We start from the raw sequence: 27,450 nt of genomic DNA, 5'->3' as shown, positions 1-27,450 counted from the left end.
GAGAAAGGATTATCATGATGCATGGTTTGCTTCTTAAAATCATTTATCAACAATAATCTACAAAGAAGACAGATTTGATATTATTGTCAATTTGTATAAGAAATGTCTATATAGAGCTGTCTCAGACTGCATAATCCTGACATGCAGTGTACAAGGCAAGTTTCTTCATTTCAGGCTTTTGTCCTGCACACAGCAAGAACAGAGCTGCTCAGCTCCGCCCCTTTTCCTGAAGCAGAGAGGGTGGGGTCAGCCAAAAGAAGGGAAAGGCATGTCTGTGTTTTCACAGCAGTTGCAGCTCACCTTACAGGCAGCAGAGGGCACTAAACATAACAAACCGCTCCTTTAAATAGCATTCCAGCTCAGCTGAAAGGAAAACCTATTTCAGTGTGAGTTACTGTTGTTTTTATTCAGGGAGGAGAAGAAAAGGCTTGCTCACTGAATCTCACTGCCAAAGCTAATGGGAGATGTTCAGTGATCTGAGCTCATACTGGATTAGATTAAAGAACTGGATGAGATAGCAGAGGAGTTTTACTCAGACATTGCAGTCACACAATCATTATAACAACAGAAAAATCTTGAACCTTGAAATCTTGGATCCAGTGATAAATAGTAAACATTCATTAAAGAAGTTAAGAACCCTAGACTAGTGTTCCTAAGAATGCTTGTGGAAGCTTTTATGTAAAGGTGTCATTTTCGGCCTGTATGATACATGTTCTACGATTCTTTTTTAAATATCTGGAAATGATTGTGATTTAAGAGTAGTTTGCTTCGTCTAGAAGCTGCACAGTGTTAATGTAGAACCTTAAAAGAAATATTAAGTAGGAACAAGTATGAAGACTAGAACCTTTCAGGATCCGTGTATTTATATTTAGAGCAGTGTGAATATTTTACAAAACAATAAAAATAAAAGGAAAGGATGTTGTATTTACTGCTCCTTTAACCTCATATCGCACCCAAAGAATTATACTGACATGGTAGGAATGTAACACAATGCCATTGAACTTTATCTGTTCTCCAGATATCTGGGTTTAAACGAGTGAGCAGGGCTAAACAGTAAGCATCTCTTCTTTCTTTTCAAGAACATATTATTTGTACATTCTGAATAATGCTCTCGTGTACTACATACAGGGGAAGAAACTGCTGAGCAGATGACCAGCTGGGTGAGTGAGTGAGTGAGTGAGTGAGTGAGTGAGTAACTGAGTGTGTGAGTGAGTGAGTGAGTGAGTGAGTGAGTGACTGAGTGAGTGATTAAGAGAGTGACTGACTGACTGAGTCAGTGAGTGAGTGGGTGAGTGAGTGACAGACTGACTGAGTGAGTGAGTGAGTGAGTAAGTGAGTGTGTGAGGGAGTGTGTGTGTGAGGGAGTGTGTGTGATGGAGTGAGTGTGTGAGGAAGTGAGTGATTGATTAAGAGTGAGTGAGTGAGTGAGTGAGTGAGTGAGTGCTGAGTGAGTGAGTGAGTGATTGATTAAGAGTGAGTGAGTGAGTGAGTGAGTGAGTGATTGATTAAGAGTGAGTGAGTGAGTGAGTGATTGATTAAGAGTGAGTGAGTGAGTGAGTGCTGAGTGAGTGAGTGAGTGATTGATTAAGAGTGAGTGAGTGAGTGAGTGAGTGAGTGATTGAGTGCTGAGTGAGTGAGTGAGTGAGTGAGTGAGTAAGTGAGTGAGTGGGTGAGTGAGTGAGTGACTGACTGTCTGAGTGAGTGTGTGAGGGAGTGTGTGTGTGTGAGGGAGTGTGTGTGAGGGAGTGAGTGATTGATTAAGAGTGAGTGAGTGAGTGAGTGAGTGCTGAGTGAGTGAGTGAGTGAGTGATTGATTAAGAGTGAGTGAGTGAGTGAGTGCTGAGTGAGTGAGTGAGTGATTGATTAAGAGTGAGTGAGTGAGTGAGTGAGTGAGTGAGTGATTGAGTGCTGAGTGAGTGAGTGAGTGAGTGATTGATTAAGAGTGAGTGAGTGAGTGAGTGAGTGAGTGATTGAGTGCTGAGTCAGTGAGTGAGTGAGTGATTAAGAGTGAGTGAGTGAGTGAGTGCTGAGTGAGTGAGTGAGTGAGTGATTGATTAAGAGTGAGTGAGTGAGTGAGTGAGTGAGTGAGTGATTGAGTGCTGAGTGAGTGAGTGAGTGAGTGATTGATTAAGAGTGAGTGAGTTAGCGAGTGAGTAAGTGAGTGAGTGGGTGAGTGAGTGAGTGACTGACTGTCTGACTGAGTGAGTGAGTGAGTGAGTAAGTGAGTGAGTGGGTGAGTGAGTGAGTGAGTGAGTGACTGAGTGAGTGAGTGAGTGAGTGATTAAGAGTGAGTGAGTGAGTGAGTAAGTGAGTGCTGAGTGAGTGAGTGAGTGAGTGATTGATTGATTAAGAGTGAGTGAGTGAGTGATTGATTGATTGAGAGTGAGTGAGTAAGTGATTGATTAAGAGTGAGTGAGTGAGTGATTGATTAAGAGAGTGAGTGAGTGAGTGAGTGAGTGAGTGAGTGAGTGAGTGAGTGAGTATACTATATGTGGCTATGGCTCATCAGAGCCTCATGGCTCAACTTCTATAGCTTGAACAAGCTGGGTCAGAGTTAGGAGTGAGACAGAAGTGTCTTCAGACTAAATAAAAGATAATCACATTAAGTAGCAGCTGCCAGAGAAGGTACACAATGAAGGAGCCTTTACTGTACATGCACGTGCATGCACACATTGAGCTGCCAGATGAATGTCTGCACAAGCCACTCTTCATGTTCCAGCACACCCATTAACATTCATTAGAATTTGCCAGTAGAGAGGTGATGAGTGGTCAGGAAGGATGGATGATTCTCTGACAATATTTACACAATATATCTCTTAAATGATTTACAAGGAGACCACACGCACAGATATCTGAGTAAGTGTCCCCATAACTGTTAAGGGAATAAGGCTTAAACATTGCAGGTTTGACTTGGCAACAAATGGTCATGGGCCATGCTCCAATCTCACACACATGTACTGTAGATATATGCTCTTCCCTCTCTTAGCTGCATCTCACTTTGCCAGCATGTCTGATTTGCAGAAGCTAATGTCTCATAACCGACTGTAAATAAGACATAAGACATCATGACATCACGAGAGTGTTGGGCATTGGGGGGGCGGGCTTGTTGGGTGGCTTGGCAGGGATTCCCCAAGCTGGAATCTCCAATGCTGCTTGAGTTGCGTGTTAGCATGTGCCATGATTCCCAGCATTACAGTATTGGAACATTCCTCTATTATGCAACAAATGAAAGTGAACGCAGGGATTCCAGGGATTCCATCTCGGATCACAGATGGCAAATCGTGGAATCACACGGCAGAGAGGAGCAGGCAACGCTTTCATCCGCGCCGCCTGTCACTTTGCTCGAGGGATCGTCCCTTTGTAGAGACGTGCCACCAAACGCTAGTGAAGTAGCATGCCAGCAGCGTGTAGGGAGGTTGGGGGTGGTTGTTCCAACAAACAGCATGGCATATGGTTCCTTGCATTTTTGGCGATTACAAGTGACAAGTTAACAGAGCAGTCGACAGTGGGTGCGCTCGCAAGGGAGGGGTGGTTAGGCGAGGAAGGGAGGGATGGTGCTTTGCTAACTGCTCTCATTTGTTCATGCCCTGAGGCACTACTGTAGTCCTTTATGTAGATGAATTAGTAACAGGGTTTTCTTTTTAGTCATGATGTATATATACATGAGAATAATGGTGGGTGCTGAGCAGCACTGCAGCTTGTAATGCAATGTCAACTGTTGCCTTAGGGCAATAAATCCTGTTTCTTTCACAGAATTACAATCAGAAGAGGAAAAAAAAATGCTGCCAGAACGGCCCCCTCTACTGCTGCTAATTGCCGTTACCCGATGGGACTCTCATTCACCCCAGAGAGTCATCTCCTCAGCTGGGATCTCTGGTAAACAAAGCTAGGCTTATTAAGGACTTATTAAATACTCATTCCACAGTGGCTATCATCAGAATCAACACACTAGTTGTTGGGTAAGATTGGTGGGACTGGATCATGAAAAGTTTCCTAGATCATGGAAATATTGGTAAGAATGGCTGTGTGCATTTCTTAATGATGTTGAAGTAGGGGGTGGCATGATGGCAGAACAGGTAGCATTGCCAACTCAGGGATTTGGGACTCTGCAGGGATTTGGTTTACGTTGCTGTCTTTGAGGACTTCTACATGTTCTCTCCATGTCTGCATGGGTTTTTGCCCACGTCCCATAATCATGGTGCTTCATGGACTGGTGTATCCTGATAAAAGATTTCTTTTTTAAATGTAATGCGCTTGAAACCTATACAGCGTGTATTTCTGTATAGTGCCCAGTGTTCTTAGAGCCACCAGGATCCAGATAAAATATTGAAGATGAATGAATGAATGAATGAATGAACAATGCTAGTTTGATGTTCACTCTCTACCATTTTAGATTATTTAACATCACTATTGCTTGAGAAATCTGGCTATGGATGTATATTTTATTCTGTGATTTTGACATTTTGAAAGGTATAAGGAACAGGCTCCTCATGAGGATTCTTCATGATCTACACAAATAATTGTGTAATGTCTGGACTCACCAGGACTGGAAGGAAGACAGTTATGTCTTTATAGATGATTCTACATTTTATAGATGATTCTATAAATGATTCTACATTTTATATGCAAACCCAGTCATTGCTCTAGTGTCTAAAGACACACAAACCATCATAGAAACAAAGTCCAGCTTTCTCTCTAAAGCCTTTTTAGAGAAACAGTTGTTTCAGGACCATGGCCAGGGACACTGCCTTCTACATCAGAAAGAAAATTGTGTATATCAGACAAAGTGAGACGGTTTCTCTTTGTTATCTTGGTTTTTACTGTAATTATTTTAAAACGTTCTCTTAAACCTAAATTTGTTATCCATACAATGTAAAAATGACCAATGTAGTCCTTTTGTTTAAACTCATGTTAGTGTTACTCTGTTCACTGATTCTCTAAACCACTCATCCTTCACAGCATCATGAGGTATCTGGAGCCTCTCAGAGGGACTTGGGACACAAGGTGGGGACAACTGATCAAATCACACACAGACTCACACAGCACAATTTACAGATGCAAGTCATCATCATCCTGAGAAGACTTCAGCAGGAAGGAATTAGCGATGAGTCTGTAATGAACTCAGAATTTGTGCTGACCAATTAGTTCCTCAGGAGCTCTTGGTTACACAAATCCATTGGACTATAAACTGTTGTAGAAAGGACATGATTTACATTGACATCATTTACATTTACATTATTTACTGTCCAGTGTCACCCAAATGAAGATGAGGTTTCTTCCTCACCACCGTCACCTCAAACCTGATCATTAGGGATAAATGTTAGAGATAAATAGTAACTTCATTTTAAACTTTCATTTTTTTTATTTTGTTTCTATATGTCTGTAAAGCTGCTCTGAGACAATGTGAACTGTTCAATGCGCTACACTAATAAATTGAATTGTATCTTCATGTAACCTTCATGTATAGTAGCAGAGGTATGAATCAACCACTAAGCCACTGTGCCCCTTGATTCTATGTCATTAATCGTAAAATGCTGTACTTGCAGCACAAAACACAACAAAAATGTCACCTGACTTTTCCACTTTATATTTAACTGTCCAGTCTTTGTGACCATGTGCCCACTGCAGCCTCAGTGTCATATACTTGGCTGAAATAACCTGATGCATGGTGAAGAATGGACAGACTGATGACAGTAAACCTACAGTCATCAGTCTGTGCATTCTTCTCTTCCCTCTGTTTGCCCTTAACAGACTTTCTCTCCACAGAACTGTTGCTTACTGAATGTTTCTGTTTCCTGCAGCATTCTGTGTAACTGTTGTGTGTAAAAATCCAAGTGGATCAGCAGTTTCTGAGACACTGAAACCAGCCCATCTGGTACCAACAATCCACAGTGAAATTCACCGACATCGCATTTTTTCCCTTATTCTGATGTTGACGGCCTGATTGGATAAGTGGCTGGTGAGGATATAGAGTAGAATGAAATATACAAAAATATAATTACTCAGTTATTTTTAATAGTGCACAATGCTAAAAAGGAAAAAAAGAAAGAAAAAGAAAAAAAGAAAGAAAGAAAGAAAGAAAGAAAGAAAGAAAGAAAGAAAGAAAGACATTTTAGTAAAAGGCACTGATCCCTTTGATTAACTTTACAACTACTTCTGTCCCAGATTTCTGCTAAGCATCGGGCTGGAGACATCAAGACGATGTGTACTTTACAAAACAACATAAAACAGATGAGATCAAATGTGCTAATAAAGCATCTCTCTACATTTCCTATAAATTAGCCACCATTGTTCCTCTGGAGGGCAGAGCTTTTGTGAGGAGAAATGTGCGTTCGAGACGGCTATTGTAATTTCTGCACAGCATGCTTGCTATACTGATTGCTGACACACTCTACCAAGCGTTCGGGATAATGGGGGCTATTTTTAGCATTTCTAATATAAAGGGAGAGAGAGAGAGAGAGAGAGAGAGAGAGAGAGAGAGAGAGAGAGAGAGAGAGAGAATCTCATTCACAATCATGCCCACAATACGGAAGTACTAAGGGAGGAATGAAATGTTATGGGCAGCCAAGCAACTAATAGGCTTGAACCCAGGCACTCTCCATAATATGACCACTCATTAGATCCTAATTAGGCATTAAAAAAGACGCTGTTCACCGATGCAAATTAGGTTGGAAAAGATATATTATTGTCAAAAGAGCAAGCTAAATGACTTGGCTAATAGGAATCACTGTCATCAGGGGATACATTTACATACAAAGAAATTTCATAAATATGAATTCATTTGTTCCATTCACAGATTCCGAATATTCTGTTTACTTTTTCAGTCTAATCAGCTTTCTGTTACAAGGCAGATATTAATCTGAACCACATGTATGAGCATGTAAAGTATGTATGCATAACCTTAAAACTATAAAGTTACTAAAATGACTCGTAACATAATGAGTTGCAAATGTTAGCTCAGTGAATTAGCTTGTGTTAAATGTTAGTTGGGACCCTACTATTGACTTATTTGTATACTTATTGTATTTTGTGGACTGCCATAGTGTTCACCATATTTCCATAAGACACTTTATTATGTTTTATGTTTCCATAGCACCCATTTGATTAATAACACCTGCACCTTCATGCAATTATCCAATCAACCATTTATGTAGCAGCTACGCAGTGCAGTAAATATTACAGATATACTGTAGGTCATGAGCATCAGTTAAAGTTCAAACATCAGAATGTTAAAAATCAATATCTTGGTCCATGGCTTGGTTGGTGATGCCAGTCTGTCAGGTTTGAGTAAAGTACAGATCTCCTGAGATTTTCACACACCCTAATCTCCAGAGTTTACACAGAAAACTATGAAAACACCAATGACAAAAAAAAGAACCAATGACTGGCACTTCAGCAGGCAGGAAAGTGTTGTTCAGAAATGAGAGGAGAAATGAGAGGAGATATGAGAAGAGATATGAGAAGAGATATGATGGTCAGACTGGTTTGAATTCCTAGCCCTGAGAATGTGGGGAAGTGAATATCACAGTGCTGTGCTAGAGATTTCTTCCTGCCAGTGCTCAGACAGGTGAAAATAAGTTGATACCATGATATAAAAGACCTAATTAGGTCCCAGGGTTTCTTTGTCCAGTTTCTAGAACATCAGATCTCTCTCTCTCTCTCTCTCTCTCTCTCTCTCTCTCTCTCTCTCAAAAGCATTTTGTTCAGGTATTCATCACCTTTTTTTCGCTTGTGATCAGCATTAGCATGTACCAGTAGCTGCAGTCTGGATGAGGCTGGTCTCACCACCAGAGTGGCAGCCTGCATCTTTTTAATGGGCCAGTCGTGTAACCTGATAAAGGGCAATCCATCTGCACTCCCCCAGTCAACCCTGACATGGTTTCCAAGGAAACAGCACCCACGGGAAAGGGCGGTAGACCTTGAGGGGGGGCTTATCGTCCTACCATGCTGCCTGAAACTCATAAGCCGAGGAAAGAATAGGAGAGAAACGTAGAGAAGAAGTGACGCAAATACCAGGCACTGTCTAAGGGGTTAAACCTAATCAGACATGACAAATATCTTTTCTTAGCAAGTGTCAATGCCAAGGCAAGTCCAGCCTAACAGTGCATGTAATACCAGCATTGTTTTAAAGGTTTGTTTACATTCTGCTCAAACCAATTAATATAACAAAAAATACAATCTAACAAAATACAGTAGGATGATAATCTTACCGACTCACTATCTTTAGTATTTCCATATACGCACCAGCAGTACTGAACAAAGCCACTTTACCTTGGTGTTAAGGTAAAGGTAAGCAACTAACATCAAGTATTTTATACTGCTATTGAACTTAAATGCATACTCTAATCAAACATCTTTAAACATTCTGTTTCTTTTGGCAAAAGGTTGACCAGAGTGGAAATAACAGAATGATCTACAAACGTCTATGAGAACTTTCCTCGATCTGAACCTTTCTCTTGTCCAGTGATCTAACTGCAGCTAAATCATTTACAAAAATGTATGTGTTTAGATTAAACACAAAATCTGATACAGAAGCTGCTTCATACAAGGCTAAACTTCACAAATTCGTTAGCTCTTCAAGGACACAGTCAGTCTGCATGTTGACATCTGGACTGAGGTCCACCGGTTCCTGATCCTCTTGTAGGTATTTAGAAAACCACCATATTTTGTTCCTGTATCTGTTTAATACACAACGCTGAATCAAGCGAGTCTAAATACGGACCAATGCTGAGAGACGCCAGGAACAATCACACTGGGGTTCGGACCTCAGCAAATGTGGACAATGTGTAAACCATCTCAAACCATACAGTTTGCTAATCACTGAACTCCAACCCTGTGCTTTAGCTCCTTGGTCATTTTGACATCTGTGAGCTTCCATGGTAATCTTAAGGTGTGTTTTAGTCTAGTCTCATGTGCACAAAACGTATGGAGAGAATACAGCTATGCAACTCTCTACTACTGCTGACTGTATCGATGAAAACTAGTCAGTAGCTGTAAGTCAAGTTGACCAAGTACAAAGATGTTTTTTTTTTGCATTCTCTACTTTACCGATCGAAGCAGAATTTTTTACTCTATAGTATTATTAGATCTAATACCATAACCAGTCATCACTTTGTATGTGTGTTTGTGTGTTTCTGTGTGTGTGTTTGATTTCTCCCATTCCAATTGTTTCCTCTCTAATTGTTAGCTTAATATCATCCCATTTAACATATTGTCCTGTTAGTCACACTGTAATATTGGCCACTATAACAAATCTTATTTTACTCTGCTAAAAAACAATGATTAATTTTTTTTTATTGTGATATTTTCACTTGTCTTAATAAATAGCTGACCATAACTTATATATAACACCAGTATAATTATACACCGCTTTGTAAAAATTTGTGCTAAACTTTACCTTAGCTTGTTGCTTAGATGACGTCCTCAAAGCTACATATTTCGCACATTTAGTGTGTATCTTTTACCTGAAAATATTGTTATAGCAAACCGCCGTTTTTCAGTTTTTTATTTGAAATTTACTGTTTGTTTTTTTTAGCTTGTAGCACAGAAACCTAGACAAATGTCACAAGGGCTGAATAGCAGCAGAAAGGTCCATATTGCTGTTATATTGATGTCCTCAATTTACAGGATACTGCATAGCACAACACAGCCTCACACACACACACACACACACACACATGTATGCACACAGACCAAGGACAAGCTGCATACATACACTGATACACACAATGATGGCAGTTTATTAGGGAGAATTAATGCATCACACTGAGTCTTTTTTTCAGCACCTTCAGGAACACACAATATACAAAGAACTTCACTGGTATTAGCTCAGAATTTCCATAAAATAACTTTTTTTTTTTTAATCACCTGCGAGCTGCTAGTGAGAAAATGATATGAGTATTATAATTTCTGAAGATAAGAAAAAACAATAGAAATGGCTCATGGTACACAGACCGGCATAAAACCAAAAACCAAAAAAACCCAAAACAATAAATCGACAACAGTTTTGTGGTCCATGGCAGCAGGAACAACAATAGCTGTTGTGGCGAGTGCCCTTTTTTCTGCAGTAGTCCTTCTCACAGAGCCTAGCAACAGACCTGCCTCCCCTTTAAAAATAGGATGGGCCTCGCTGAGACCGTCTCAATGCTGAGGTTACACCAGACACACTTCTCTTCATTGATTATGCACCGCAGCTCTGGAGACAGCCGCTTACAAGACATCCTTTCTCCACTCTACCTACACAAACATTTACGTTTCTTTTCCTCTTCTCCATCTGCTTTTCAAATTTGCTACATTTTCTTTTCCTTGTGTGCATTAAAGTTTCAACACCATCAACTCTAAAATTGTCTTCATTCCTCCATCATCAAATGAATAAAATGTTAATGTCAGGTAATGCTGGAGCGTAAAAAAAAGAAGAAGAAAAAAAGGAAAACGGAAAAAAGGGGGCTGCACAAGAATAGAAACACGATGATTAAATAAAAGAATAGAAAAGCATTATTTTTTTGCTAAATGTAAAATGTAATTAGAAAGAAACAAGATAAGAAAAGACACTGTTCACTCATCCCTCCTATCCTCGCTCAGATACAGTCATGGACTGGACTCCATCTGCAGTCAGGTGCTGCCTTTCTGCTCCTCATCCAATAGGAGCGTCAGACATGTTACTCCCCCTATAACGTCACTAATGACACTACCAAGGCCATATTGATCAAGAGCTCAATACAGACACACACTTAAATCAACAAAATCTTTCTTAAGCAAAGAATTAAAAATACAAACAGGTACTTTCAATTATTATTATTTTCTCTGTGTGCATACGAATATAAGAATAAAATAAATCTCTGTAGAAAAGAAATTTGATCAAAATGTTCTACATTATTCTCTACATACAGTGTGAACACACACACACACACGCACTTATATTTCAGTGATATTTTCTAAGAGCTCAGATTATGGATTAGCCTGGATTATGCAAAGGACCCTGCACATGCATGCTTATCGCTTTCATTTCTTTGTCCTCCCAATGATATTTGTGCAAAAAACCCACTGCACCATATCTTTGCTCACAGCTGGCAAGTGTAACTAAAGGATTATTCAAGCTGCTTCCACAAGCAAATAGATTTCTCCCACTTCAGAAGAATTACTAGTTATACACCCCTCTATCTGTCTGCTGGGCATTCACAAAAGATGGTTCAGAAAAAATCCTTTTTGCTTGTTTCAGAGGTAAAAGAGGTAAGGAATGAGTTGGGTGGAGTGTGTGTATGTGTGTGTATGTGTGTGTATATATGTGTGTGTGTGTGTGTATGTGTGTGTGTGTATATATGTGTGTGTGTATGTGTGTGTACTGTATGTGTGTGTTTGTGTGTATGTGTGTGTGTATGTATGTGTGTATGTGTGTGTGTATGTGTGTGCATGTGTGTGTGTATGTGCGTGCGTGTGTGTATATGTGTGTGTGTATGTGCGCACGCGCATGTGTGTATGTGTGTGTGTGTGTGTGTGTGTGTGTGTGTGTTTTAAAATGGTACTGAATATTGACTTGCATTTTTTTCCAGTCAGTCATTTAAGTGCTATTACAAGAACTATATATTGTCAATATACTGTACATTACATTTAATTACATCTAACTAAAGCAAATGCATCTGAAATGAAATGTGCTGAATAATTTAGAGCATTTTATTCAGAATATTTCCTTAATGTTCATGGCATCATCCTATGGCTTAGTTTAAATACTATACCTTGTGTTGTAGATTCTCACATATGGGATCCATTTAAATACGACTAATGAAGTGTGTGATTGACTAATTGACATTGAGCTACAATTCTGATTAATAGAGTGTAAGGTGTGTTAATGTCACTGGGAAATGGTATGGGTTCTTTCTAATCTTAACATTGGGGCCTTGGAAGCAGTATATAGGGCATAAAGTGTAGGATTTATGGTGTTTATGGTAGAAGTTATGACTTGCAGTCACAACAGTCAGTATTATAGTTTACTCACACATGACCAGCGGCAGTATGGCTTCTTTTTAGGTATAGTGTAGAGATTAGATATAGAATGTAACAGAGTTTAGGTCGATGGTGTACATATGATCTTTAGTCATATCATTGTCAGAAGTATGGTTTCTCTCCCAGGTGACTATGAAGGTGTAGACCATGTAATTAAAGTGTGTTACTTGTAGTGAAACAAGGAGCAGCAGCATGGATTCTCTTCTAGTTTAGGATGAAGGGATTATACACATACTGTAACACTACTTTTACTTTTAATTTGTCTGGATTCTTTTCCACAAAGCACTTTTCAAGACCACTTTCAGATTGAATCATTCTGAGAATTTCATTTCTGAAAATAAAGCAGTTCCTGCAAAAAGCTCCAGATCGTGTTCCTTGCAAACAAAAGTTTTATTACAGACAACTTTGCACACTGTCAGTGATGTAGTGACATTACAGTAACAGGACTGAATGCAGAGGGGTGATGAGGGTGATTACAGGCATGCAAGGTCCTAATGAGCACTAATCACTGCTGCTGCACACTTAAGAAGGGAACATATGGACCTTCTCAGTGCCTGGCTGGCACAGTGACTTCATCTGTTCATCTGAATTTCTTGTACGTCTCTGCTGTAATGTTGCCACAACAGACTTACAATCAAGAAACTTGTTTAATTGAGACTGTAACTGTTACACCAGTATTCAGGTATATATCCAGTCTATAATGAATAAAAAACAACAGGTTGTGGTGTGATGTTACTCCTTCCACCCTGATCTTCTTATATTCCAGCAAATACAATTTTTTTTTCTTTTACAAATCCCAGAACATACATTTTATCTGTTATATCAGATTTCTTTTATAAATTGGTCAATATTAGAGAGAGCATTTGGTATAAAACGTCCTCTGAATGAGTCCTTACTATAGAAACAATAATGTATTCAAGCCTGCAATTTTATATACAGCTAGGACTCATTACAGAGCAAATTTCTCAGATTTCTCTGAAATTCACCTTGTAACAGTTCATTCATTATTTATAACACAACTTCCTAAAAGAAGGTTAACCAGTGGAAAGAAATATTTATTTTTGGCCAGTTATTTTACACATATATATCGTACTAATATGATACAATACCCATTTATCCAGTTAATACAGTATAGAATCTTCTTCTTCTTCTACTTCTTAATGTTTGAGTTCACATAATGTCCATTTATTGTCCTGTGCCCCAAACATCTGGGCATCAGCCAGGCAATGCACCAGAACTAAAAATATCTTGGAAGCTCCCAACATAAGCAGCATTTTCAGATAGCAGAACTGAGATCATTGTCTTCACCCTAAAGGTATAGTTCCATTTGAATGGTGTACAATTTTGTACAAAGGTGTTTCCTGTTTACAATCACACCAACTCACCATTTTCACAATTTCCGGCATTTTAGTAACATTTTTCTAAACAAAAAGCATTGCTCATGTTGTAGCTTTATGTATTAGCTAATAAATGTGTAGCTAACATACCATGCCTTGATAGACACAAAGTTCCTACGCACTAAGGCTAACATTCTTTATTGAATATTGAAGATTTAACTGGAAAATGTGCTAATGCAAGAGAGTAAAAATGCCTCATGTCTGTAATGCACACCTCTACATGACGGGTTAGACAGTACGGATATTATTATTCCCCATTTTCATCCTAAATTTGGACACCTGACAGTTCCCACTCCCCAGCCATCCGGCTCTCCCCTGGAACCAAGGACAGCGTGTGCTGTACAGGACATGATGGGATGATGTGCTGCAGCCCTGCACGTAACTCTTACCACAGTCAACTTAATTATTTTTAGGTGAAAATATCAAATTATTAAAAATATTAACAAACTACTATAGTTTATATAGTTTATATAGTTTAAAGCTGTATTTAATGTTGTGGATTGTTAGAAAAAAAGTAATTTTTTTATCAAAGAAATTTACATACTTAACACGTTTATTTTTAACCTGGTCAATAGAAAGAGTGTTTGGAGGATGAAGTCATACTTCATACATCATGTGCTTCCTACAAGACACATGAAGCCAGAAAACGTCTTTTTATTCTTCTCCTCAGGCGCCTTCATCATTGGAGGAAAGATCTGTCTGCTCTCCTTAGTGTACACAGTGATGCTGATATATTCCAGATACTTGTGTGGCCATCATTTAACTTGGGTTCTGATGGCACTGAGAGCTATGGGCCTGGTGACACTGTCTGTTTTCTAAGCCATCAGTCATGAGGGGAGGTGAAATAAAACAACAAACTGAAGAACAGTCTCAGAAATGACTCGAACAATTAAGAGATTGGGAACAAGATGTACAAATCTGAATCTGAGTCTGCTACAATGCTGAATACTGAGAAATCCTACATTAACCAGAGGAATATTTGATTTGAAAAGAGCGTCTTCATGAGTCTGGCTTATTGCTGAGCTAGTGCTCACTCAGGACAAGCTGCCGGCCACACTTCCACTTAATTACTCCAGAAGGAAAACGGGAGCCCCTGCTCTCTCTCTCTCTCTTTCTCTCTCTGTGTGTCTGTCTCTCTCTCTCTCTCTCTCTCTCTCTCTGTGTCTCTCTCTCTCTCTCTGTGTCTCTCTCTCTCTCTCATTCTCTCTCTGTGTCTCTCTCTGTCTCTCTCTCTCTCTTTCTCTCTCTCTCTCTCTCTCTCTCTCTGTGTGTTTTTCTCTCTCTCTCTCTCTCTCTCTCTCTCTCTCTCTCTCTCTCTCTCTCTGTGTCTCTCTCTCTCACTCTCTCTCTGTGTCTCTCTCTCTGTCTGTCTCTCTCTCTCTCTCGCTCTCTCTCTCTCTGTGTGTCTCTCTCTCTCTCTCTGTCTCTCTCTCTTTCTGTCTCTCTCTCACTGAAGGACAAACTGACATTGTTTGACAGCCAATCTTCAGCAGAAAATAAGTATAAAATACGAGGACTGTTTAAAATAAACAACTTTAAAATACCAACTCTTTGTGACTATGAGGTATCTTATGCATATTCTTACACATTTCCTGTGAGTTGTGAGAGATGTGAGCAGATGTTATTAGTAACAAGGAATGTTTACTGACCTGAAACTGCTGCTTTAATAATCGGAGCATGATATCAACAACATGTCCTGGAAAATATGATGCTGAATTGTGTCTTAGAGAAATAGATAACATTTACACCTGCCTTAGGAGGTCTGGATAAAAAAACACACATACACAGCAGAAAGTAGATGCAGATTCAGAAAGGTCTCTCACACACACACACAGTACCATCACTGGGAAGCCTTTTGATTGGTTGATGAAGCTCCTACACTCAGGTCAAATTAAATCATGACTAAAAGTGTCAATGTTTATTCTTCAAGCTCATGATATCTGAAGGCCTTTTTAGGGTGTAGGGTATAATCTGTAGTGACACTTAATATATACACTATATATTATATATAGCACCATATCTTTGCATGTGCAGGTGTATATTAATATATACACTATATACACTGGAATTACATTAAAGCATGTTACCTGTTATATATATATATATATATATAGTTTTGGGGATGTGTTATAAATGTAAATGTGGCACAGTAAAGTGCAATATTTATTTTAAAATACACACATTACTGTGAGTTGCAAACCTGATTTTAATCATTGAGAAGATGAAGTTTCATGAAGTAAGAATAAAAGCACAAACTTTACAAATTAAGTCTTAAATGCTCCATAGGTTTAAAAAAAATTCAAACAAAATTCAAACTCATTAAATTGATTAATTTAAATATCATAGTGACAGATAGAGGCGTTAACACGGTAAAATAAGCTGGTGCCTAAAATACATGAAACCTAAAAACATGATGAAAGATTCTTTCTGGCTGAATTTAAATCACTGGAATTTTAGAGTAAAATGATGGCGTTTGTGGAACGTGCCTTTAGAGCGTAATACAAAATGGAGCCAGTTCAGATCATCCCGGATCCCCTGACCTTCACAGGACGATGGGGGGAGTGTGAATGGCCTCGGGGAAAAGCGAGTGTCAAGAGAACAGTAAAAGAGGGAGCGAGGGGAGGTAATAAGGTCACTGAGGTTGATGACTAATACTGTGTATGAAAAAGATGGAAGGTCACTTCAGACTGACTTTAGTTATGTCAGTGTGCTTATAAAACCTGAGCGTTAATGTGTGACTTGAGTAACGTTTGACAACAGAACGACTGAGACAAGCACTTTACTTTAAATGAAGATGTGTTAAAATGTGAGTCTCTTTCTGCAAACATGATAACGCTGTACAGAATTACAGCAATTACTTTTCCTCTTACTGAAAAAAGGAAACATGGAAGATCATTTTGCTCTTCCCTATAAAGCAAAAACTGTCAGCTGCATCTGCCATCCTGTTGTTGTTGTTGTTTTCTATATTGTTGTTTTAAAAAACAAACATCAAACAAACAAACAAACAAAAAACCCTAAAAAACAAAGGCCACATGCTTCCACCACCATGTTTTTTACATATATTTCTGACCCTGAAATGTTTTAACATGCTTAAATGTGTTTCAGATTATTTATAAGGATTTCTGTAACACTTATTTATTGATACTGGGTTCATAATGCATTTTAAATACATTTATACAGTGTTAAGTAACTAAACATGAGTGAACTAGTTAAAAAGGGTTAACAGCAGTAGGATGCCTGTGTTAGGGAGATGTACATGTGTAAATGGGTATGTTGGAGTTTCCAGCTCTGAGCAGTTCAGGGTCATTTTGAACCTGGAGCATATTCTAGATGTGATATATATTTGGTGTTCGGCTGGAATAGACACTGTATAGAACACCAGTCCACACAAACACACATTTACACACTCATTCATACTTAGGGGCAATTTAATACATGGAAGGTTTTTTAGAGGTGAGCAGAAACCAGAGAACTCAGAAGAAACCCAGACAGTCATGAGAAGAGCATGTAGAGAAAATCCACACAGACATTAACTCGGGGTCAGAATAAAAACATAGACTTATGGAGTTTCCGTACTCGTCTCTTTCACCATGGTTAATTTCCAATTAACAGCATTTAAAAATATACACACAACACAGGAGGTATTGCAGTATACTTATGACACCAGACTCATATTTTGCTTTAAATGAGGAAAAAAAAGATTATGTAAGCGTTGATGACCGTTTTTAGGTTTGTTAACTTTATTCCTCATTGCAGGTTAATAGCTGCTTTGATAATCGCTGAGCCAGTTGTTTTATTATGATTTTTTCTAAGCACTTTTACCTGAATCCTGCGGCCTGCACACAGTGTATTGAATGGTATTGAATATCAGCACGTGGTTTAGGTTACAGGTTACATGAATTGTACGGATGTAACTGAATACGAATTCATCGTTCAGATCGAACAGATAACCCGTTCTGTACAACTCCAAAACCCAGATATAAACAGGAAGTGAACATTTAATTTTATTGCAAAATAAAAAAAAGTTTGAGGATTTGGTTTTCAAGGAACTTGAGCTTTGGAGGTCCTATTAGCTGACAGTGCTGCCATTTTAGCTTTAGTTTTTTTCACCTGGATTTTCTAATGCTTTTTTATTATACCATTTCAGATTTAAATTCAAATCCAGAAATGGATATTTACAGTACAGTTAAATATCAACATTAATTTGGATAAATTGTAATTAATTATAAAGGTTTAAAGGTCAACCTACTCATTTATATCCGTGATAGATAATGTAGTAAAGGCGTAATAGAGCATCTTTAATGTACTGCAATAAGAACATTTCTTTTTAGCCCTTTTACATTCTGATGTGAGTAACATGCACGAGACAGAACACAACTCATGCCTGAAACCTTTTCCTGATTGAGGCTATTTTGCACCACATGCTTCAGTAACATCAGAAGCTGCTTTTGATCATTTCCCAGAACCACCTGTGCTTTTTTTCCTCCTCTTTCCCGCCATGTTGGAAACAACATATGGAAAGATTTCACCCTGGCCCACAACACCTGTCACTTACCCTTTCCATTTACGGAGGTGAGCACAGCTGACCCCAGCACAGAGGTAAACACGAGCCCGAAATTTACAGGAGTTTATAAACCGAAATTAATTGGTTGTTCTAGCCATAATTAGCTCGTGCCACACTTATTGCTAATCTGACGGTTGGAGTGCTGCCATCTTGGGCTCTGGACTGTGTCCAGAACACTGGTGGGGTTTAATCCATAAGCCAGGAAAGTCCTGCTTTAACACACACTGCCAAACAGCAACATTCCATAAACCCACCAGTGCTTATTAAAGATTAACACAGAGCTCCTAGTGGCCTACACACATTGTTCTCTAATCACCTAACATGACGTATTGCGTATCCTATTTAGCAGGACAAAGCAATGAAAGAACCTACTTCATTTTTTTTCTTTCTGTCTTCTCAATTTGAATGATATTTAAAAAACACACACACACATTACGACTACGAATATAAACCACAAACCTGATCTGGATCCTTGAAGATCCTAAGTATAGTTCCTTAAGGTTCACCATTTTTGAAGAAAAAATCTAAATTCTGCCATCTCTTTCTATTGTTCTCTCACTCTCTCATTCCCTTTGTTTCTTTGTATTGCCAGTTCTATTCTTCATTCCTAATGATGCACATAGACAGCGCTGATATTTTGAGTCAGGTTTTTTGGACTATACACCTCTTGCCTCTCACCTACCTCTTTTTTCAACAATCTATAACCTTTTGTCTTTTTTTAAATCAATCAGCATTTTGTTATAGAAGTTTTTATCAACTTCAGTTTAATGTTCCCAAACAAAAAAACAACAGTAAAAAAATACAATTCTTTGGATTGGAGAACAAATTTTTACATATTTGTTTGTTCCTGGATATTGAGAGGACAACAATGTCTTTATATTTAGATTTGTGTTGAATTTTTTTTAGCTACGCAGTTCATGACATCATTTTATATCATAATTCTAAACACTAGGTCTGTACGTTCTACATGTTCATCTGATTGTTTTAATGTGTGTATTGTTTGGTGAATTAGTGACTCTGGTGACTGCGGCTCTGCTGTTTACGGCAAGATCACACTTTCTCCTTGAGCCCTGACCTAATTTACTTCCAAGCCTGCCAGCACAGGGAGGCACAGAGGTTGGGAGGAAAAGAGAGAGAACAAGTGAGAGAGAGAGAGAGAGAGAGAGAGAGAGAGAGAGAGAGAGAGAGAGAAACACTGGTGCCTGTATGGTGCAGTCGATGGTGTGTCTTATTTATGGCAGAAATATTCTCGACTCATGCACTCATACTGCACGGCATCCAGTTGCCGAGTGCCACCTTGTCTGCTGTGTGTGTGTGTGTGTGCATGTGTGTGTGTCACTCTTGGCTGAGCAAGGAGCAATAAAGAGCTCATTTCTGTGGCTCCTTTCTCTCTTGCTCTCTGTTCAAGGTTGTGCTGACTTTGGTCTGTGAGATGCACAAATCCACTGTCTCTTACACAATGATGAAAACATTTGTGTTATTTCTCACTCCACTATTTCCTGTAGAAAACTATGCTGCCAGTACCTGTGTTCCATGCTTCATATCCACTATGTTTGTGGCCAAATGCCAACGCTGGGGTTGTGCAATGGGCTGTGTAACAGCTGAGTCTTACTGCAGACAGCATCAGTTAAAATAATGACCAGTAAAGGGAGGGATGCTGAGCAGAATCCAGAGTGGATATCATCATGGCTGAATAGTGACAACAGTTAGATTTTAATCTTTAACCATAAAGTGATTCCTTTATTACTATAAATAAAAATCAGCTGTGTCCTTTGGTTTAAAAAAAATATGGAAGTCTTCTTTAAATAGAAGTTACACAGTTTATTATACAATGCTTAGGGGTTATAATTATAATAATAATAATAATAAGAAGAAGAAGAAGAAATAATAATACTACTACTACTACTACTAATAATAATAATAATAATAATAATGGGGGGGCATGGTGGCTTAGTGGTTAGCACGTTCGCCTCACACCTCCATGGTCGGGGTTCGATTCCCGCCTCCGCCTTGTGTGTGTGGAGTTTGCATGTTCTCCCCGTGCCTCGGGGGTTTCCTCCGGGTACTCCGGTTTCCTCCCCCGGTCCAAAGACATGCATGGTAGGTTGGTTGGCATCTCTGGAAAATTGTGAATGAGAGTGTGTTTGTGCCCTGCGATGGGTTGGCACTCCGTCCAGGGTGTATCCTGCCTTGATGCCCGATGACGCCTGAGATAGGCACAGGCTCCCCGTGACCCGAGGTAGTTCGGATAAGCGGTAGAAAATGAATGAATGAATGAATGAATAATAATAATAATATGATACATATTTAGACAAGAAAATACAGTACAGCAAGTTCAAACAGCACTATGTTAGAAAACTGCAATCCTCCCTTTTATTATTTAAGGGTTTCACAACTTTAATAACTTTTTTTTTAAAATATCCCATAAATATTTATATAGAAATAAAATTCCAAAAACTAAAGGCACTGATTTCACCTTAAAATTCTCTGAATTATAAAACCATCTTAATATCAAAAGTTAATTTCTCTTCAAAGGTTCTACACAGAACCACTTTTTAAGAAAAAAGGTTTTATTGGCCAAGTACAGAACCCCAGGGTTCTAGATAAAATCCCAAGGAACCATTTTTAAGGGTGTTGTCAGTTTGCTAATCAGACTAGAGAGAGTAAATATATAAGAGGAAACCTTCTCTTTCTGGTCTAAGGTGTCCTGCGCTGAGGCCAGTCTCTGTTCTGATGAGGAGCTTTCAGCTAAATCACTTATATACAGTATATTCATGTGAGTAGATAAACCACAACAGGGGTTTAGATAAGGTTCAAGATCTTCTACAGAAAACGAGCTGGTTCATGTTTAGTAAACTGGAGCTGACACACTACTAGCTGTGTTTTTTATTGTTACAGTATCAGTAATTTCCCGTTCTCAGATCTGGGTTATACTCCGGATCTGATCCAACAATAAGAGATATTTAATTAACTGAAATATTTAGTTTTAATTTTTACATTTCATTCTGACTAAGCTCCAAAGTTTTAACCTGTAACGAACAACTATCCATCCATCCCTCCATTATTCTGTACCACTTATCCTGCACAGAGTCACAGAGAACCTCGAGTCTACCCCATGAGACTCAGAGCACAGGAGGAGGACATCGTGTACGGGTTGACAATCCATTGCAGGGCAGCCGTAAATAATAAAGAAATGTCATGTAGATTATTTATTTCAAACTAAAATAAATTTAGAGAGAATTATAATTGTGTTAATGGTCAACGGAGTTAACAATCATTTATCGTTAAAACACTGTGAGACAATGATCATAGGAAAGGAAGGAAATTTATCTTCTAGTTTAAAACAGTTCAGATGGTCAGATTCTTTCTCGTAGTCTAATATAGAAGGCTTTGCTGAAATAGTGATAAGACAAAAAAAAAAAAGTGTGTTGTTAATTAACACATTGATGCTGAGACAGCAACAACACATCCAGATGGCTGTCTGATTTCAGAAATAGCGTAGAATTAACACACTTATGTGCAGTCTGTGTCTGCTGTGACACTGCAAATGAGGGGAAGACTTCACTTCAATGTTTGGTATATTTTCAACATCGGTTTACTTTCCTGTCTGATGCTCATACATTACAAGCATCTTCATCAGTCATCTTCATCTTCATCATCTTCAACACACAAGGATACGAAAGAATCTTAACAATAATTATTTATACCTAATATTTAAATAAATCTATTTAAAATATGATCAGCGGCCCCTCATGAGCCATTTTAATGACTATATGCAGTGTATATTATAAACAAATAGTCAGTTTTAAAGATGAATTTCTGGGAGTAAACATGTTTATAATTAATGTCATGTTCAAGTTTTCTAAACCTAACAAACCATTAAAATAATACATGGACATGAGTGAAAGTTTCAGTATGGTCTAAGTTTACACTAGTATGTGTACAGTATCTAACGGTTCAATGTTTTATGAGGGCTGAGATGCTTTTTTGTGTACCACGGCTGTGAAGTGTGATTATTGGAGTTACTACATCTTCTTAGCAGCTCAAAGCAACCTGGACCTCAAAACATTTTTTGTTTGTATTTCTCAGACTGTTGTGTATGAAATTCCAAGGCAATTAGGTAATATTCAAACCAGCTCAAACCAAACCAACCAAAGTCATGCCTCGATTTGATTAAAGTCACTGAAATCGCACTGTTATTAAAACTTGAATTTTATATCTGTATGATTTCTGCGATGTCCTGCTCCACATGATGGGCCGATATTGATTAGTTGTTCCTAATAAAGTGGACGGCGAGCGTATATTACACTGGAATAAATAAAGGTTAGGTAATGTTAATCATTTACTGAATGAACATTAAAAAAATATATATTTCAGATATCGTCCAGGATGCTTAATTTTCATCTGAATTACTGATCCACCATTTTAAAAAGAAAAAGGAAAAAAAAAGAAAAAACATCAATACTCATGTTGCATCATTCAACCGGGCACAATAAACCAGATCAAATGGATGAGTCGGAGAACAAAAGCCACAAAGGGCATCAAATAAAGGTGAGTGTGTGTGAGAGAGAGAGAGAGAGAGAGAGAGAGAGAGAGAGAGAGAGAATGTTTCCTTGCCGTGTCCAGCTCCTATGCCACTTTCTACACAAAATAAAACAACCCCTGTGAGATGCATTAGACTGTACACAACACACAGGAAACACCAAACACAAAGCACACACATCCCTTTCACCTGCAGGTCCTTTCATCTCTTCATTAACATGGTCAATTGTTTATCAAAAGCCCGAGAGGGGCGAGAGACGGGCGCTTGGCCGTGAATTCGAAAGCGCCCATCAAACTTGGTTTTTAAATGCATGACAGGTTAATGATAAGTTAGTGGCATCATTAGATTCTGTTCATTCACATTTAAAGCAGGGCCTCGGCTTCAAATGACTACTAAGCAGTCCTTATTTTGAGAGGTAATTCATATTGTAATTATATTTTCAATCACATTTCATTAATTAAGACAAGCCCGGCCATGTAATTATGCATTTCATCTTCTCCGTGATTTGTTGGAAAATCACCAGCGTCAGAGGGATCGTACGGCTGGATAATTCCTGTCGTCCGTTCTAAATGCTGATTTATGCCACAGTAACAGAGGAGATGAATATTTTATCCTGTCTATGCATCTGAGTGAGAAATATTGTCTGTGCTTTAAACAGAATTAGAAATGATGGATTCAATTGGTTTATTTGACTAGTGGCTTAATGGTCATGAGAAGACTGGAACAAGAACCATGTAACATCGAGTCGTATTTTCAGCATGTCACAGAAATCCAGCAATTTCATATAATGTCAATAGTATAATATTTTTTGTTTGAATGCTGCAATATTTCAGATGTTTAACACCCACATTTTATATTGCCAAGAATTCGGTTAATCAGCACATCGCCACATCCAAAATCCACACAAAATCAGTACAAAGTGATTTGTATGTTATTGGGAACGTCTCCAAATGTGGTTCACTGTAAACGCCTAGACATTCTGTACACTATGAATAATGTTGAGGGGGGCACGGTGGCTTAGTGGTTAGCACGTTCGCCTCACACCTCCAGGGTCGGGGGTTCGATTCCCACTTCCGCCTTGTGTGTGTGGAGTTTGCATGTTCTCCCCGTGCCTCCGGGTACTCCGGTTTTCTCCCCCGGTCCAAAGACATGCATGGTAGGTTGATTGGTATCTCTGGAAAATTGTCCATAGTGTGTGAGTGCGTGAGTGAATGAGAGTGTGTGTGTGCCCTGCGATGGGTTGGCACTCCGTCCAGGGTGTATCCTGCCTTGATGCCCGATGACGCCTGAGATAGGCACAGGCTCCCCGTGACCCGAGGTAGTTCGGATAAGCGGTAGTAAATGAGTGAGTGAGTGAGTGAATAATATTGAACTCAAATAAAGGCTGAAGAAATTCATTTCATTAACAGAGATTTTTACTACATTTTAATTAGGTCACCCATCATGATAGCTACCAGTAAGGGATGAGGAACCACGCCATCTTTTCACTGCAACCACTGCCTTTTCAAACACACTTGAAGGAAATCGCATTCTTCACAAAAACCAGTTAGCAGACCACCACAAATGGCAAGTAAGGGCAGTAAGAATGTCATCCTTATCAGCCAGGCAGCATAAAATCACGTTCCACTTTTGATCTCACAGTCACAGATAGCTATGGCATCATCATAATTCAAACCCACAGCCTCCTGACAATAACCCCATCCATTTCCCAACCATCTCCCACTGACCACTCAGTCTTAAATACACAGAAAATTACTGAGTGTCATTTTCTCACCATGGACCAAAATACTCAAAAAAAAAAGTCAACAGCTGCCCAAATGTGTGCTAACAAATCTAATAACTACCTATTACTTCAGGAAATCAGCAGAATGACCCCAAACAGAGCACTGAAATTTGTACTGCTTAACAATCAGCAAGTCTGCACTGAGAAAAAAAATAACACAGTAAGAAGTAGAATTTATTTTTAGATTTTAAATGAATTGTAGTTAGGGTTCACAAGACATTTTCTCTTGCCAGTGGCATTGGTACCACTCCAGATCTTAGGTACCTGTTGTTTCAGATGATCTTCCACAGGTACAGACCTAGTTATCTACCTAATTAATGCTGCATTCTAAGGAATATAGCATACGTTAAGTACACAAGCTTACTATTTGATCCTACTGTGTTATTAACTCTGGATTTCTTCACTGAATAAAACTGCCTGAGCTTTTCACTTCATCGTGTTGTTGTTGTTTTAAGGCGCACATTAAACTCTCCACTGCAACACTGATTAACAACGTGCACATTAGAAATGTAAGAATATACGAAGAAAAATCCAGAGAATGAGAAAGCAAACAAAGCAAAAAGCTGGAGTTTGATTCTGAGAGACCATGTAGTTTTTGTGGATTCTTCTCAGAGACAGAGAATCAAAAATCAATCGGTTTCTCCCTCAATTAGAGTTTATTCACTATAATCCAGTAGTGCATTATTTCACAAATAATATATTTAAAAAAATTCTAAATCTTCTCAGAGTAGGATGTTTTGAAGGTGTCTATGTTTCACACATGAGGATTAATACATGTAATATATATATCATTACATTACATTTTAATCTACATATACAATATCTGTTAAACTTAGATATTACTGTAAAATAAAAGCAAATAGAAATGAAAGAACTAACATTAATCAGATGGAAAATCTAATGGAATTGACATGTTCATACTTTATAGCAGAATTCAGACAAAGCAAACTGAATTTAAGGAGTAACACAGTGAGGTGTGTGAAGTGTAACGTCCCGTAGTTTGAGGTTGTGTTAATGAATAACATATTATGTTATAATATATAATAAAAACTTTTTGTTTTGAAAACTATCAACACTTTGAACAGTTGTATTTGTCCTTTTTTTTTTGAAAATTTTCATGAAATTTAGTTCTTAATATTAAACTGAAAAATCTCATTCTAGTGAAGGACAATTTTGCGGCAGCATAAGTGTTAAGATTATAACTATTATAACTATAATTTTCTTACCTGAGACAAGTGAGACAGTGTCTTTCTCCCATGATACAACAGTGACATACTCCTCTACCGAGGCTGGGATAATGCACTTGAAGACCGCTGTATTGCCTCTCATGACTCTTTGGTCCGCCACACGGACCGTGTAGGGTTCCCGAAATACTGAAATAAAGAATCAAGGAAGCACCAGACTGAAATTTTTATTAATTTTTATTTACGGTAATTAACATGGACATAAACCTGCAAGGAACAATTAGCTTGTCTATCAATAATTATCTTTTAAATCTTAATGTTTTAATATTTGAATCTACTGTAAAACCTGATTAAGTTACGATTAAGATTTGAAACACAGATGTCTCTGATAAAAATAAAATAAAAAATAAAAAAATATTATGGAATGCTTTTAGATATTACAAATGCTTTTAACGTATTAACATATTTATAAATACCTAAATAACAATACAATGTAAACTGGAATCCATCTATACAGTCTATAGTACAGTATACAATCATCATCAACAATCCTAAGATTAACAAAAGCAATAAACAACTCCCTGAAACTATATAAGGAAGAAACCTTCATAGGAAAAAGACTCCAGTAGAGAACATCATCCTCATCTGAGTAACTCTGGAGATTATAAATAATGTCCTTTCTACAACTGTATATGTATATCTTGTGTAATTGTTTAACCAGGAGCTTTTGAGCAACATATAAATCAACATCATTTCTAACTTCATTATAGATTTAACACAAATTCCTTCCTGCTGAAGCCATCAGAGGTTCAATGATGGAGCCCCTTTATGACCATATCAGTAACAATAAAGATATCAATCACTGTTAAACATTATTCTGACCAATAAGAGAAATGTTCATTATCTCTTATGGCTTTATTAATACTCACCAGCCTTGATGTGCAAGTCTTGACTCCTGATCTTCCCTGACGGATTCTCTGCTGTGCAATAGTAGGTGTTGTCATTGATTAGGTTACTAAAGCTGGAGGGGAGGAAGCCATAGATTTGCAGTGTGCCATTCGGGTGCACGTGTCGGATGCCTGGCACATCGTAGATCTCCTCTCCGGTGGCCAGGTACCAGCGCAGCGTAGCGGGGGGCACGGCCGCTGCCGGACACGGCACCAGTGCCCCTGTAGTGCTGGAGAACACTACCTCTTGCAGAGATGCATTGACAAAATATAAGCTGGAATGTAGATCTTCACCAAAAACTAAACAAGAGGAAAAAAGGAAGAGTGTATTAATGTAGAGTAGATGACGTTATTGCTGTAGAGAGAAAGACAAGGCAAGTTTTCAGTCTAGAATTCAAAAGGTATGTAGCTTTCTACGGACAGAACCATCAGCGCTGTTGTGTTGAGTAATGACATTAGGCCACAATCTCAACAGATCGTGAGCAGAACAATTTTGTGATTGAGATGATGATCGTTTTGTGACACTTTTGTTTCTCTGGATAAAACATGATGCTAATATTTCTATTGTAATAAATATCATATGCACTTCTCCTAACTGACATTGTGGTTTTTATGTTGTTGTTTTTTTCTTAGTTGTTAGTGATGTCATGCCACATGTATTAAGATTCTATGAGAAACAGCTGTAGATGGATCGATGTGACAGAGTGGTTCTGCAGTCTTAAATATTTGATCAGATTTTCAGATGGACTCTGGGAGTTTCATCGTATGCACAACCATCAAAGTCGTATCATCGTTGTCTTGATGTGCGATTTGACTTGACATGCCTTTTTTTTGGTTTGGAGAAGAGCCATTGTGGTCTTAAAAAGCTTACTCTACAATAGTCACTGCTTTGGAAGAGCTGGTTTAGTCTAGCCAAGCAAAAAAGTCACAAAATTTCACCCAAATTCTTTGTGTGAGGATTAAAGTATAAAAAAAACAAATGTATGTCCAAGACCAAGAATCACACTGACACACACACACACACACAAACAC

At 38.3% G+C, this 27,450-nt stretch overlaps 1 protein-coding gene across 2 annotated transcripts in view; it reads right to left on the bottom strand.

The window, feature by feature from the left end:
* The window catches only part of dscamb (Down syndrome cell adhesion molecule b), a 108,142-nt gene that overhangs the window by 61,769 nt on the left and 18,923 nt on the right, over positions 1-27,450 (bottom strand). For both annotated transcript variants that reach the window (XM_060875737.1, XM_060875745.1), the window contains exons 2-3: positions 26,401-26,718; positions 25,514-25,660 (exon numbers count right to left, since the gene is read on the bottom strand). In XM_060875737.1, coding sequence (XP_060731720.1) covers positions 25,514-25,660; positions 26,401-26,718 — 465 coding nt within the window. The remainder of the gene's footprint in view (positions 1-25,513; positions 25,661-26,400; positions 26,719-27,450) is intronic.

This window comes from Tachysurus vachellii, chromosome 1 (assembly GCF_030014155.1).
Source record: "Tachysurus vachellii isolate PV-2020 chromosome 1, HZAU_Pvac_v1, whole genome shotgun sequence".
In the NCBI taxonomy this organism is placed as follows: Eukaryota; Metazoa; Chordata; class Actinopteri; order Siluriformes; family Bagridae; genus Tachysurus; species Tachysurus vachellii.
This window is presented reverse-complemented; position numbering and strand designations above follow the sequence as displayed.